The sequence below is a fragment of the Esox lucius genome, chromosome 17 (genome assembly GCF_011004845.1).
Source record: "Esox lucius isolate fEsoLuc1 chromosome 17, fEsoLuc1.pri, whole genome shotgun sequence".
NCBI classification, from domain to species: Eukaryota; Metazoa; Chordata; class Actinopteri; order Esociformes; family Esocidae; genus Esox; species Esox lucius.
This window is the reverse complement of record NC_047585.1, coordinates 37108601-37123671: the sequence shown is the minus strand read 5'-3', so window position 1 is coordinate 37123671 and position 15071 is coordinate 37108601. Positions and strand designations below refer to the sequence as shown.

At 40.1% G+C, this 15071-nt stretch overlaps 1 protein-coding gene across 1 annotated transcript; it reads right to left on the bottom strand.

Annotated features, from left to right (window-relative positions):
• Window positions 1–13975, bottom strand: LOC114828896. Its single transcript, XM_034287429.1, has 8 exons — window positions 13892–13975; window positions 13601–13627; window positions 12909–13193; window positions 12502–12798; window positions 6053–6145; window positions 4397–4428; window positions 264–304; window positions 1–141 (listed from the first exon to the last, which is right to left on the bottom strand). Exons 1-8 carry the CDS (start codon window positions 13950–13952, stop codon window positions 60–62), a joined length of 918 nt encoding a protein of 305 aa, XP_034143320.1. The 5' UTR covers window positions 13953–13975; the 3' UTR covers window positions 1–59.
• Between the last annotated feature and the right edge of the window lie 1096 nt (window positions 13976–15071).

Sequence of the window (15071 nt, the reverse complement as noted above, 5' to 3'; positions counted from 1 at the left end):
TCCAAAAACATTTGGATATTGTAACTACAGAAAGTGAGTCATGTAATTTCAGTGTGTCATCAGAAGACTGTAAAACCCATCTGTCTGGGCTGAGGCTGCAGTTCTGTCTGGGATTGAGTTGTACAGGTGATATATATCATACTAGAGAAAGAAAAAAATGTCACTTCAGGCCTTTAAAACAACATTATTGTAAAACGGTAAGGGGTATTTTGTTTCATAAAAAAGCAACATGAAACTGAAAGTCATAAAACAGTGATTCTTACATTATCATGTTCAGATGATTGTCCGTTCTCTCCAAAAGGATCTGTACAACACAGAAGGAAGTGTAATGAGAGGTTATATGTATGATATTAAACCAAATTACGCAAATCCAGGACATCATGGCCAAATCATCTCTGAACAACTATAGTAATTGAATGTATGGAATCAACTAGGGTGGTACTGATATAACTTTTTAATTGTTGAAATTCATTCCAAGTAGAATTTTACTACTTGGAATGAAGAGTACAAGACCAATACTGTCATTTTAATTTTGTTGGCATGTGCGATGATTGAAGTTTAATGGCTTATTAGCCAGTTATAGGTCTACTAGTATCTTACTACTTGGAATAGTCATACGAATTGAGCAATTGCGAGTGAGACTGAAGGCGAACTTTACACTGCAAAAGCTATTTCATTTCATGCGACAACAACGTTAATTTTTCCATCATTCGTCAATGACATTGATACAATAACTGTCAATGTAGGTGACGATAACTGACTTTCTCCTCAGGTGAAAAGACAAGAGTATCGTGGCCCCTCCTCTTTTACTGCACAATTATTGGAATCAAGTGTGCTAAATTAGAGTTGGAGAGAAACCTTAAGGACAGTAGATCTCCAGGAACAGAGTTGGGCACCCCTGACCTAGCAGGTCTTTGGTGAAATGCCTGCTACATACTTTAGATTGGACTGTAATATAAAGAAGTGGTCCCCTGGTGTATTTGCATTAACCACTGTTTCTCCAGCTCAAGGTCAAGCGGGAAGCTATGCACACTAATAACCCCATTCAGTTTAGTAGATGCTGGAGCTGCTGCCCCCGCGACCCGATACGGATAAGCGAATGAAGATGAGATGATGAGATGAGTTTAGTAGATGCGGGGAACAGAGGTACAGAGTAATATTCCGAATATTTCTTAACTTCTTTCTTAAAGAAAACATTCTTAAATGTATTTTTCCGAGTCTCAATCATGTTTATTTATCTAGCTAAACTTGTACCTGACAGACGAATGTATATAACTAAAGTGCGCCGGAAAATGGCGAGCAGTATTATTGTAAAATGGAAGTACGTCACCACGCTGAGTGCAAGTAGCCCATTTGACTAATAGTCTCTGCAGTGAAAACTAGGGAAGTGACAATCCTATACTTTAACTTAAAATGTATACAGGCATTTTCTTATGTTAATTTGGTTAAAATTATACAATTCCATGGGAATTTGCATGTTTAGCATTTTGTCCAATCACAATGTGATCAAAGTGACAGAATTATTTCTAGGCACTTCAGGAGATAGTATATCTGCAGTAGCTAATCGCGTGAAGATGGAAGAAAAAGGTAGGCTTGCTATTTAGCTATTTCAGAATGGTTTGGGAGACTCGCCATTAAGAATTGTACTCTGAATTATGGCACGTTCCATATGTACTCGGAGCTCGGAATTTCCGAGTTCAAAGTTGTAAGTTTCAACAAAATATATAGCAAAATTACGTTTTTAGTTAATGTTACAATATTCTGAAGAGCACCTGGGATGTGTGATTAAAAAGCTGTAAAAAAAAAAAATGGCTACACAATTAAATATAATGTGTAGCCATTTAATGAACATTGTATATATTCCCGAAATTGCAAGTACGACAAAGGCTTTAATGGGGGCGTCCATCTTGTTTTTCTGATTTTCAACTCAAATCTCTTCTACTGTCACCCCATGAAACACTTGCTTTGCAAAGTTTGCAACTACCAGTTTTACTAATGTCTGTTTTAAGTTTAAAGTAATTCCAGAGATTATTGTGGTTCACAAGGCATAGCCCACATGTTTCCGGGCTGCTTGTCACAAACAACTAATGTGTCACAATGTTAGGACAATCTGTTTCATGGCATCAGCTCATTATTCGCTGTTGCTGAAACATGATTCAATTTTTTTGGCCTGTATCGGACACATTTCTGATGCCAGTATTGGATTGGTAAATCCATACAATCACCAATGTAAAATACACTCACCTAAAGGATTATTAGGAACACCTGTTCAATTTCTCATTAATGCAATTATCTAATCAACCAATCACTTGGCAGTTGCTTCAATGCATTTAGGGGTGTGGTCCAGGACAATCTCCTGAACTCCAAACTGAATTTCAGAATGGGAAAGAAAGGTGATTTAAACAATTTTGAGCGTGGCATGGTTGTTGGTGCCAGACGGGCCGGTCTGAGTATTTCACAATCTGCTCAGTTACTGGGATTTTCACGCACAACCATTTCTGGTGTGAAAAGGGAAAAACATCCAGTATGCGGCAGTCCTGTGAGCAAAAATGCCTTGTTGATGCTAGAGGTCAGAGGAGAATGGGCCGACTGATTCAAGTTGATAGAAGAGCAACTTTGACTGAAATAACCACTCGTTACAACCGAGGTATGCAGCAAAGCATTTGAGGAGCCACAACACGCACAACCTTGAGGCGGATGGGCTACAACAGCAGAAGACCCCACCGGGCACCACTCATCTCCACTACAAATAGGAAAAAGAGGCTACAATTTGCACGAGCTCACCAAAATTGGACAGTTGAAGACTGGAAGAATGTTGCCTGGTCTGATGAGTCTCGATGTCTGTTGAGACATTCAGATGGTAGAGTCAGAATTTGGCGTAAACAGAATGAGAACATGGATCCATCATGCCTTGTTACCACTGTGCAGGCTGGTGGTGGTGGTGGTGGTGTAATGGTGTGGGGGATGTTTTCTTGGCACACTTTAGGCCCCTTAGTGCCAATTGGGCATCATTTAAATGCCATGGCCTACCTGAGCATTGTTTCTGACCATGTCCATCCCTTTATGACCACCATGTACCCATCCTCTGATGGCTACTTCCAGCAGGATAATGCACCATGTCACAAAGCTCGAATCATTTCAAATTGGTTTCTTGAACATGACAATGAGTTCACTGTACTGAAATGGCCCCCACAGTCACCAGATCTCAACCCAATAGAACATCTTTGGGATGTGGTGGAACGGGAGCTTCGTGCCCTGGATGTGCATCCCACAAATCTCCATCAACATTTCTAAAGAATGCTTTCAGCACCTTGTTGAATCAATGCCACGTAGAATTAAGGCAGTTCTGAAGGCGAAAGGGGGTCAAACACAGTATTAGTATGGTGTTCCTAATAATCCTTTAGGTGAGTGTATGTAAGTCACTCTTGTAAGTATACGTGTCAGGGTTATTCCACCAAATATTGATTTCTGAACTCTTCCTAAGTATACGTGTCCTCAATGCCAAAACCCGGGGGAGGCCACCTGTTAGTAATTACCCCACCATCAGGACAGGGAAATAGTGCGCTGAGGTATCCTTGTGAATTCTAGGATGCCCCCTATAACATTCCTGGTGTCCTGGTTGACCTTAGGAGGACATTGGACCACACCTCAGAACTACCTGGCCCAAATGACCCATACCTGTTCCAGTCCGAAGTTCTCCTGGATGTGTTGCCGATCAGGTTGCAGCCGGATGATTCCTGTGGCCCCTACCCACACCCCACCTGCCCACACCCCACCCGACTGTCCCTGTCCTAGTCCACCTGGTTAAGCTGCAGATGCTGCAGGTCAAAGCCCACTTGCTTTTATTTCCCTGATAGACTTCTTATCATGCAAAAACATTGACTCTAAATAATAAGTGACTTATAATATTCATCCAGCACTCAGTGTCTGGCTCCTTTATAGGTTTCTTCCATACCATAAAGAACACCAGCAGAACACAAAGTTAAAATAACAGGTTAGAGTATATAAGTCACTTATTATTTAGAGTTCTGTTCTCATGATCTAACTCACTGCTCCTCAACAGGTTTGGTCTCCGGACCCACAGTTTACCAGGTTGTCTAGAGTCAAGACCAAATATTTGCATGGCAATTGGTTTGAGCCAAAATAACATCTAATTTATATAATATGCCTTTTTTTTTTTTTTTTTTTTGGACTCATCTGAGGGCATAAACATTATTAGTACAGAGGGGATGAGAGAATAATGCCCCTTATTCCCTGAATCCACCATGCTTCCACTGTTGGTTTCCATCACAAATTCTACAACAGAAATTATATTCTAATTGATCTATATTGTGTTTGTACATGTGTATAGTAGTCATAGTAGTATATGGTGTTTAGTGTATTTGTTGGTCCATACGTTGGTTATGATCATCTTGTTGGTCTTGATGTCTATAAGAGAAAAGGGCATGAAAAGGTTTTTGGTAAAATCAGTAAAGGAACCAGGAAAGCCTAGTTCAGCCGGCACACAATAGAATGCGATGAATGTTGTTGCCCAGACAGGATTCGAACAGGGGTCGCCCACATGCTATGTCTTTAGCCACTACACCAAGTAACTGCACACTTTTCAAGGGTTGATATAGTGTCTCGACCATAGATATAAAGCATTAAATTATAAATTGATATTAATATATATATTTTGAAAAGTACAGTCATTGCATGTGTTATGCTATGCAGTGGTTATTGATATAATATTAGGGAAATATAAGTTATAATGACTTAAAATAATAATTCTGCCATGTATTTCTAATGTAGCTGATTTAGAACAGGTTCCAGGTAAAATGGCTGCCAAATGTCTCCATTCTGATGGATCTAGTGTTCTATTATCTATGGTCTTGACATTAGATCACGCAAAATTTGAATATTTTTCTAGACACCATTAAGCATTGTGTTAAACTGACTAACGTTTCTTATTAAGTATATCTCCACCACAAATAGCATCTATGCCACTTTAAAAGCTTGTTTGTCGGTAAAATTTCACTAGACACTGGCCGTTTTAACGAATGGCTAACACATTTCTCAATTGTTACAGACAAAAATGCCAATATGGAACTGGTTCCTATACGACCAGGATTTACCAGACCGAATTAGAAGGCAAATTTCAGTAGCTAATTTCAGTGCCACTTAAATGTGTGGGTTGAAATATTTTCCCTCTGGTGCTCCGAAAAGGATGTAAAAAGCATATTCACCATTCACCGCATGTGATCGCTAGTTAACATATTTCACTTACTCTGATAGTCTACCATTAGCTAGCTACATTACCTTAAATGTGCATAAAATATCTCAAGCGAAACATTCTAAAGTGTGGCTGTATTTTACACGAAAGGATTCCGACACTGGAACGTGCAACAAATGTTTTCAAATAATTTCTTGTAAAGGGAGGAACACATCGATACCCATCCTAGTTATTTGTCATGTGTGGTGCTTTACTTTAACTTGTCATGAACACGTTTATCATATGGTCCGTTTAATTTAACAAAATGTTTTTTGACTGTTATTCTAACATTTGTGTAAATGGTTCACTATCTCTACAAGCTGTGACATAATGTCTGCGGGAGTGGAACACACATTGCGGGAGTGTGCGGGAATGGTCAGAAATTCCTGCGCAGGGTTCTAGTCCTCGTCTCTAACCTCCACGCTATTTAACAAGGCGTTGGCAGGCAGGTGGGGCGGTCAGTCGGTCGTTCACTCACTCACTAAGAGACATTTGCTCTTCTAGGCCGGCTCCGCTTACGCGGTCTGGCAAAAAAGTCTCATCATGGACAACAACACATAAGAAAAGATTGATATAAAATGCATGATAAAATATTCACAACAAAGCATATTCTTACCTCTGAGATTTGTTTCTTTCTGTAAAACAAATTAGGCTAAATGTATTATAATGAATATACCTTTGTCTATTAAATAGAACCAAAGGGAGTAGATGGAGTAACTCAAGTCACAGACACTTACATTAATTAAAAAAAGTTACATGTCTGCAAATTATTTAATAACATTCAGTGTCTGAAGTACTCACTAGTCTTCCTACAGAAACAGACAGCTGTCAGTCCCACCAGGAACAAGCCAACTCCAGAACCCACACCCACTGCTGCTAACCAAAATAATTGCACTGTTTGGGGACATTGGGAGAGATCATTATTGTGTTAATCATACATGTTAATGGAGAGTTAGTTCTTCACATTGAAACAGTGGGGAACACTTAAGTTCTTCCAAAAACCATTAGAAAGGTTTAAGAACCCTTTTCAATAGTTCCTTTAAAACACACCTGAAGAACCTTTTGGGGTAGACTTTGGAGTGGGTAGGTTGTTCATAAGGTTCTTTCAGTAAGTGTTTAGTGTTGCAGACGTGACTATGGGACCCTGAAGTCATCTCTAGCCAGGCTTTGGTGAGTACAGGCAGTGGTAGTAGCTACCATTAGCAACCATTGTTTTTTAAAATTATTTCTTTACTTGCCTGCTCGTGTTACTCAAAATGATCCTCAAATTAAATAATGCCGTCTAATACATTATTTAAGTATTAGATCGAACCCCCCTTTTTTACTCAAATGGTCTGTCCCTTATTGTTTTCTCACCATATTGTTTCTCACTGCAGCAGCCCGAAAGACATTTAGGTAGTTTACTCAGCCTGCTGTACTGTACATGCTAATGTAAAAAAATAAATAAAATGAAACAGTGGTATGTGAGCAGGACAGAAAAAAAAAAGAAGGAAGGCGGAAAACGGCGTGATTGTCCATAACAGTAGCAGCTTAGCGACTGCAGCTACTACTTTTGTCATAAAGGTAAATAGCTTAGCGGCTGCAGTTATTACTGAACATGACAGTTTGACTGTCACATAAAAATAGGTTTCCCTAACCTGGACCATCACGAACGGCCACCAAACAGAGGTTAAGAAGACACTGATTCAGTTCCATTATGTTGTTCTTCTTATGTCATGCATTTTGATTACAATGACGCTACTGTTGATTATGATGGTGACAGCAATAGTGACAGTGGCACTGATCAAAAATTAGCAATGTTGATGTCTACCCTCCCCTGGCTCCCCAAGAAATCTCTAACAGTTGTGATGGAAATTGCATCGATTAGAACTCGATTAGAAGTAAGTACAGAGACAAAATTCTCTTGGCACAAGTGTCAAAGCCGACAAAATAAACCGTGAGGCATCTCCAGACAACCGTGAGGCATCTAACACAGAACAATCCTCAGTACTTATACAGTATAAGGGGTGTGGTAACGTACTGCACAGCTATCATATGTCAACAATACATAGGTTTTACCCAAAGGGCAGATTGCCCCTAAGGGGATAGGAACATCATAAATGACACTCGGCCACATTCCTGAAGAATAAAAAACAGATACTCTTATTGGTTTAGGCAGATTAACAGTTGGTCAGAGGACCCAATGATCCACTGATATCATTCCGACATGTGTCACAAACAAAGACCAGAGTTACATACCAGGCAATAGAAAAGCAGACATTTCTAAAATGTACATTAATTCAAGAAATGTCCTTAACCATTCAACAGCTCCTTATGAGGAAATGTTTGAGTTCCCTCCTAGTTAATATAGTCAAGTGCACTTGTTTAATGAACTAATCCTCCTGACTGTTTTACAGAAGATATCCAGTCATAAGACCCATACTGTAGCTTACAGGATCTTGGTTATTGTTATATGCATGTATGTTCGGATATCTTTTTCTGTAATGGCTTTTTTGTGTTGTTTCAAAAATAAACTTTCAGTGATCTACAGTTGTATTTGATGCCACAGTCATAAACATATTTTCTGTTTTTTTTCCCCCCACATAAAATACCAGATTAAGACTCAAATCCTTTCATCCTCGCTGTGACTTGTTTATTTTCCCACCATCTCACAAAACAAAAGGCCTTTCTGAATTCTGGTATTTTACATAATTGTTTTTTACAACACCCTTTAAAATGTTTCCCAGAAGAACTTCTATGGGTTCCCCCACAATTTCAAAGTAAATGATAATTCAAGAACCTTTTCTTTTTACAGTGCAGTGTCAATACAGTACATAAGAATATTCAGGTGTTAAAAACCACACTGGTTTGGTCTCATTAAATGTTTCTGAAAATACAGGTAGTTAAGAAGTATTAAGTATAAAGTTATACTCATAAGTTTGCATATCCTGGCAGAAATGGTGACATTTTGGCATTGATTTAGAAAATATGACTGATCATGCAAAAAAAGTATTTTATTTAAGGATAAAATGGCTGCAGGTTTTAGACTTCCTGTAATTCACAATGAGTTCCTTGGTTTTCTTTGCATTGAGGGCCAGGTTGTTTTCAGCGCTCCATGCTGTCAGGTGCATGGACTCTTCTCTGTAGACTGACTTGTCTCAGTAATCCGGCCTATCACCTTGTCTGCGAACTTGATGATGGTGTTGGAACTGTGTATAGGAACACAGTTGTGGTTGAAGAGGGAGTACAGGAAGGGGCTCAGCACACAGCCTTGTGGAACACCAGTGTTCAGTATCAGGGTGGTGGAGGTGAAATTGTTTAACCTGACTGTTGATTAGGAAGTCCAGAGTCCAGTTGCAGAGAGAGGGGCTGATCCCCAGGTCATGGAGTTTGTTGACCGGCCTTATAGGGGATGACAGTGTTGAAAGCAACTGGTCAGAAGTCATGCTAGACACGTTTGACTGTTTCAGCCCTGGCACAATGGTTGTGGTCTTGAAGCACGTTGGGAAACCGCCTGGGCCAGTGACATCTTTTAAGTATCCGGAATTTTGTGGGAAAAGTGCCGATTTACAGCTCAGATGGACAGTCAACCATGCTGCCGCCTTTCCTGGTGTCCATACCGACCTATCTACGGGGTCAGCCCGGCCTTCGGCTCTGCAATAATCGCCGCAGGAGACTCGGAAAGAGAGGCGGAGTTCGTGTAAGGCTCAGAGCTTACCTGGCATCCCCCTACACATGTGATCCGGGCCATCCGTGTGTCGGGTTTTCCGCGGAGTTCATCGGCTGCAATCCACGGCGTTCTCTGGTACACAGTTACCGATGGCTACGGTCGAAGGTCCCGGATTCCGAATGCCCATTCGCCTGGAGCAGGAAGCGCTCCAGGCGAGGCTGCATACATGGAGATCTCCGCCCGCTCGGTCATGATTCCCAACAGACCGAGCGGCGCTTAATTCGCATGGCGCTGATCAACACAGATCACTCACAAACAAGATTTTCATCCTCAATTACTTTTTTTAGACCAATGCTCTCGATTTTCTTCTGTTGCCGGAAACCTGGCTGAAACCAGGTGATGACAGCGCCTTCTCGAAGCTCCTCCCCCCCAGCTGTTCTTTCCTCAACTCTCCGCGAGAATCAGGTCGAGGCGGTGGGCTGGCCACACTTTTCAAGGATGAGTACAGATGCAGATCGTTACCTGCACTCTGTTATAATAGTTTTGAACTTCAGTTGTTTGTGGCTGATCTGGATTCTACTGTGTTGTGTGCAGTTATTTATCGCCCACCAAAAGTCAACAAAGATTTTATATGTGAGTTTTCTGAGTTTTTAGCTGATGTTGTTCCAAAATACGACAAGCTCCTGGTTTGTGGGGACTTCAATATTCATGTTTGTTGCCCCTCAAACCCACTTGCTAATGATTTTAAAACACTTTTAATCTCCTTTGGTCTTAATCAATGTGTGGAAGGGCCAACACATCATCTTGGACACACCCTGGACCTCCTTATTGCTTATGGGCTTTCAGTTTCACTAAGTGAAATAAAAGACACTGGTATCTTGGACCATTTCCCCATCAGGTTTGAGATCAGTGTACCACCACCTGCTATTAAGCCTGTTTTCTCAGCTTCTAGGCGCCGCTGCATTACCACCTCTTCTGCTGGAGATTTTGCTTCGGCATTCGGGGGCTCACAATTCTGTGTCATGAATGGTCTGGTATCTCCCTAATATTCAGATAACATTCTCTCTGTGTTCCACTCAACTTGCACTGAAACTTTAGACTCTATTGCCCCTGTTAGGACTAAATCTATTAAACCTAAGGCGGACCCTTGGTTAAATGACTCCACAAGAGCCCTTAGGCAACACTGCAGACAAGCTGAACGAAGGTGGAAGAAGGACAATTTGCAAGTATCACTGGGTTTATTAAGAGTCAGTCTAACAGCATACCAGAAGGCTCTGAAGGTGGCGAAGATGCAACATCTTTCTTCTGTCATAGCTAGCAGTTGCCATGAACCTAGTGTTATTTAATACTATTAACTCTGTTGTGAATCCATGCACCTCTGATCCGACAGAGGTTTCAACTAGCACCTGTGAGAAGTTTATCTTTTATTTTATTGACAAAGTAGCATCTGTCAGGCAATACGCCAGTGTTAATTTTAATGTGTTTATACCTGCTGCTCCTATGCATTGTGCTGTGTTTGAGGAATTTCAGCCACTTCTCTGACATTGCTATCTGAGATAGTTAGTTTAGGTTCTGTCCCAGCTGCCTTTAAACATGCTGTGGTCAGGCCCCTACTTAAGAAGACTAATCTTCACCCAACAGTGTTGTCCAATTTTAGACCAGCCTCTCATCTGCCTTTTCTGTCAAAGGTTTTGGAAAAATTTGTTTTTATACAGTTACAAGCCTTTTTGCAAATGAAGAATTTCAATCTGGCTTCAGATCACGTCACAGCACTGAGTCTGCACTGCTTAGAGTGCACAATGACATTGCCCTGTCTGTAGATGCAGGGAATCCTACTGTTTTATTGCTACTGGACCTCACAGCGGCATTTGATACGGTAGACCATACAGTCCTCCTTTCTCGCCTTGATCAGTGCGTAGGCATCCAAGGTGCGGCACTTCTATGGTTCAGCTCCTATTTGGCGAATAGGAGTTTCTCTGTTATGATTGGTGACTGCTCCTCGTCAACTGCTCCTCTCTCCTGTGGGGTACCCCAGGGTTCAATTCTTGGCCCAATCCTGTTTTCTTTATATATGTTGCCTTTAGGGGCTATTATAGGAAAGCACAACTTGTCTTTTCACTGTTATGCTGATGATTTGCAAATGTATTTGCCTAAGAAACCAAATTAGTGTCGCACCACACTCCTTGCTTAATTGTATTAATGATATTAAGATGTGGCAGTCACAAAACTTTCTTAACTTGAACAAAGATAAAACAGAGTGTATCATCTTCAGTACTTCAGCCACGACAAACGGTCCATCTTTGAGTTTGGTAGCACTGGCTTCATACTTAAAGCCAGCTGTCAGAAATGTGGGGGTTACTTTTGAATGCAATATGAAATTTGACAAGCAAATTAGCAATGTTGTTAGAATGAGCTTTTTCCAGCTCCGTCTCCTAGCTAAAGTTAAGCCATTCCTTAACAGGCAAGATCTGGAAAAGGCGATCCATGCTTTTATTAGTTCAAGGTTGGATTACTGTAATGCTCTCTATGTTGGTTTGAATCAAACCTCCATCTCACGCCTTCAACTTGTGCAAAATGCTGCTGCTCGGTTTTTAACAAACACATCTAGACGTGTACACATCACTCCCGTTCTTTACACCCTACATTGGCTCCCTGTGCGTTTTAGAATAGATTTTAAGAATTTATTGTTTGTTTTTAAGGCCCTAAATGGCCTGGCCCCAGAGTACTTATCTGAGATTTTAACCTTGCGTGAGCACAGCCGGTCTTTGCGGTCTTCTAACCAACTGGTTTTAGAAGTCCCAAGGTCAAGGTACAAACGATGGGATGATGGGGTGATCAAGGTACAAACGATGCTCTTTTCAAGTCTAAACTCAAAACCTACCTGTTTCGAATGGCTTTTAATACGCAGTAGTGGTGTGACAATTTCCTCTTCCTGTTTTATGTAACCTTGTGATTTTACTGTTTTCTACGTTTAAATTCTTCTTATTGCAATATATGTTGTTTTATTATTGGTTCCTGATGTGAAGCACTTTGGATACCTCCTGGTTGTTGTAAAGCGCTATACAAATACATTTTGATTGATTGATGTTGAAAATATCGGTAAAGACCTCTGCCAGACGCCATCAGACGTATATATGACTTTTATTTATCAAATGCACCGACTTACATAGAGTTGTCCTGAAACATAGAATTCTTGTGACATGGCACATGGCATCTACGCATTAAGAATTACAAATATACATAACTATGTAAACTAGCAGCAATTTTAAAGAGTGTAGACTGGGGAATATGAGAGTATTGGGGATTATTGAATATTATAAATATAATACAAGTGTAATGTGCCTATGAATGGTACATAAAAATATTCTAATGTAAAGTGAAAGTACATAGAAAGACAACAGAACAATTGGAATGTTCATGGGATCAATATGATCCTAGATCAGTGTTGCTGGTTGACAAGCCTTGTGGCCTGAGGAAAAAAACTCTTTATGTTTTGTGCCTCCTCATCATGACCTTATGGGATTCATTACTCGGTAGTGGCAGATAGAAAGCTGGTATCGTTAAAATCCTCAATTATAAGTATACAAAACAACCTACTCACCCTGGACTGTGACAATGACTGGGTCACTGGGAGGAGATGAGTAATATCTTTCTACAACGTAGAAACACTTCACCTGGAGCACAGCTGGCGATTTTTGGCCTGCCCAAGAAAGCAGCTGAGTTCCTGTGACTATCTGTTCACATGATCGTTCTGGTAGATTAAGTCTCATGTCTTCATAGAAACCACACTGACACTCAGAGAGAGATTGAGGAGTCACACAGCTCAGCTGAACTGAGTCTCCCTCTCTGATAACTGTGGGAATCACTATCAGATTGGGCTGAGGGAGGTCTCGTTGATCTGTAATTATATAAGAATCATTATTTGGTGCCAACATGAGATGTTTTTAAATAAACTCATAACAGTGATCAAATCAGATCACTGTATTCATTTCTATAATTACATCTTACCCAGAATCCTCAATGAGACAGGGTCACTGTGTGTTGATGTATAGTTTGTCTCTACCATGTAGAAACATAGAATCTGGACCTCAACAGGTGAACTTTGACCTGCCCAGTGAAGCAGCTGATATCCTGTTAGTGTGCTCTGACATGGTGAAGGATGTGAGATCTGTTTCCCCTCTATGATGAAGTGACACTGAGACTCAGATACAGATGGAATCTCACAGATCAGCTGAACTGAGTCTCTCTGTCTGATGACTGCATATTTCAGAATCAGACTGGGCTTAAGACGATCTGTGAGATCAGAAGAATAGACTGTTTGTTTCTGTTTTGAAAGTTGCATTTTTAAATCAGAAATGCATATTCGCAGCAGGTTCAGGAAAAAGTTAAAGACATATCCTTCAGTCTTGCCAATATATGACTTATCATACTGGTCTCTCAACCAAAGAAGAAAGCAATAGTTCAAGCACTGGGCCAGACTGACCTTGCAGATCCCCAAATAGAGTTGCTAAAGCAACAGACAAGGAGGCCCTGACTGACATCTAAAATCCTCTTTAAATTTAGCAAGCTAATTAAGAAATCTTTTACTGTGGATAAACATGTCATAAAATGAAGGTAGCGTTATTTAGTAAAACCAGAGTTAACGAAATGGCTCAATTGGAAAACTATTGGGTTTATGACTATTGAGTCATCATACTAACCTTGGGCTTTGACATATTGGAAGGTATCTAAAAAATAATAATAAAATGTAATTATTATACATAAGAAATTACATATTCAAACATAAATGCAAAATAACTTGCAATGAATGGATGTCAAGCAGTTTTCATTCTCCTCTGAGTAAAATAATGACAGAAAAACACGTCAATATGATGATCACTGAAATAAAAAACACTCATTATGGTCTTCAGATTCACAAGTTAAGAATTCCTTAAAACAAAGACTAAAATAGTGAACAGTGAACATTTATATGTATAGGAGGAAAGACTCACAGAAAATGAGGAAGACCAAAAACATATGTCCAGCTGCCATATCTGGGATGAACAATGTCATTTTTCAGAGAGTCTTACTGTTAGTCTGCTTTCACAGGATATGACCACTGAAAGGATTTTTTTAGTAGACGTAGTGCTTGTAGGTGCCCAATTTGTTTACAGGAAAACCACAGAGACAAGTTTCACAGGGTATGCTTGGGCTAATGGTGTGCATAGAACACGGTTCATTAACCCTTTATCAATTGTGTTTTACATTTTTATCATTATATGGCTTTGGTATAAAATCAAAAAAACGAATTCCATCATGTTAATGAGGTCAAATGAGGCTAATTCCCTCGTGTTAATGAATTAGGTCAAAAGCCATCATTGATAAATAAGAGGCAATATAGTTAACAATCTAGTCTGTCAATCTAATCTGTCATTTTATGTTTAATGTTCAAATGTTGTTCTATAGATTATTAACTATATGGCCTTTTATTGTGATGAAGAAAATCTGAGTGCTGCTGAAGGAACAGCATTTTGAACCTTTTAAGATTAATTCCAAATAGTCAATGAATTATTGTAAAAAAAATAATTTTATATATAATGTGAGTATTACAATTACAGTCCAATCAATCAATCAATCAAATGTATTTATAAAGCCCTTTTTACAACAGCAGTTGTCACAAAGTGCTTTACAGAGACACATGGCCTTAAATCCCAAGGAGCAAACAACAGTAGTGTTGAATTTCAGTGGCTAGGAAAAACTCCCTAAGAAGGTCGAATTTTAGGAAGAAACCTAGAGAGGACCCAGGCTCAGAGGGGTGACCAGTCCTCTTCTGGCTGTGCCGGGTGAGATATTAAGAGTCCAATAGGAATAATAAATACATTTCTCTGGGCTAAATCCAGAGTCTATTTGATTTTAGACTAGGTCAGAAGTATGACCAGGTGGACAAGGACAGGGACAGCAACGGGCCCCCCAAACCAGGTAACTCATCTCCTTCTAAAATTTAAAACTGAAAGAGACTGAGAAAAGTTCGTAGTGCATTCCTCATGTCCCCCAGTACAATAATATAGCAGCGTAACACCTTGGAACTGGGGAGTCGGGGGAGTCCGGTGACACTGTTGCCCTACCCGGGGGAGGCCCACGGACAGGGCCCAACAGGCAGGAAATCAATCGACCCACATTGCCAGGCATCAA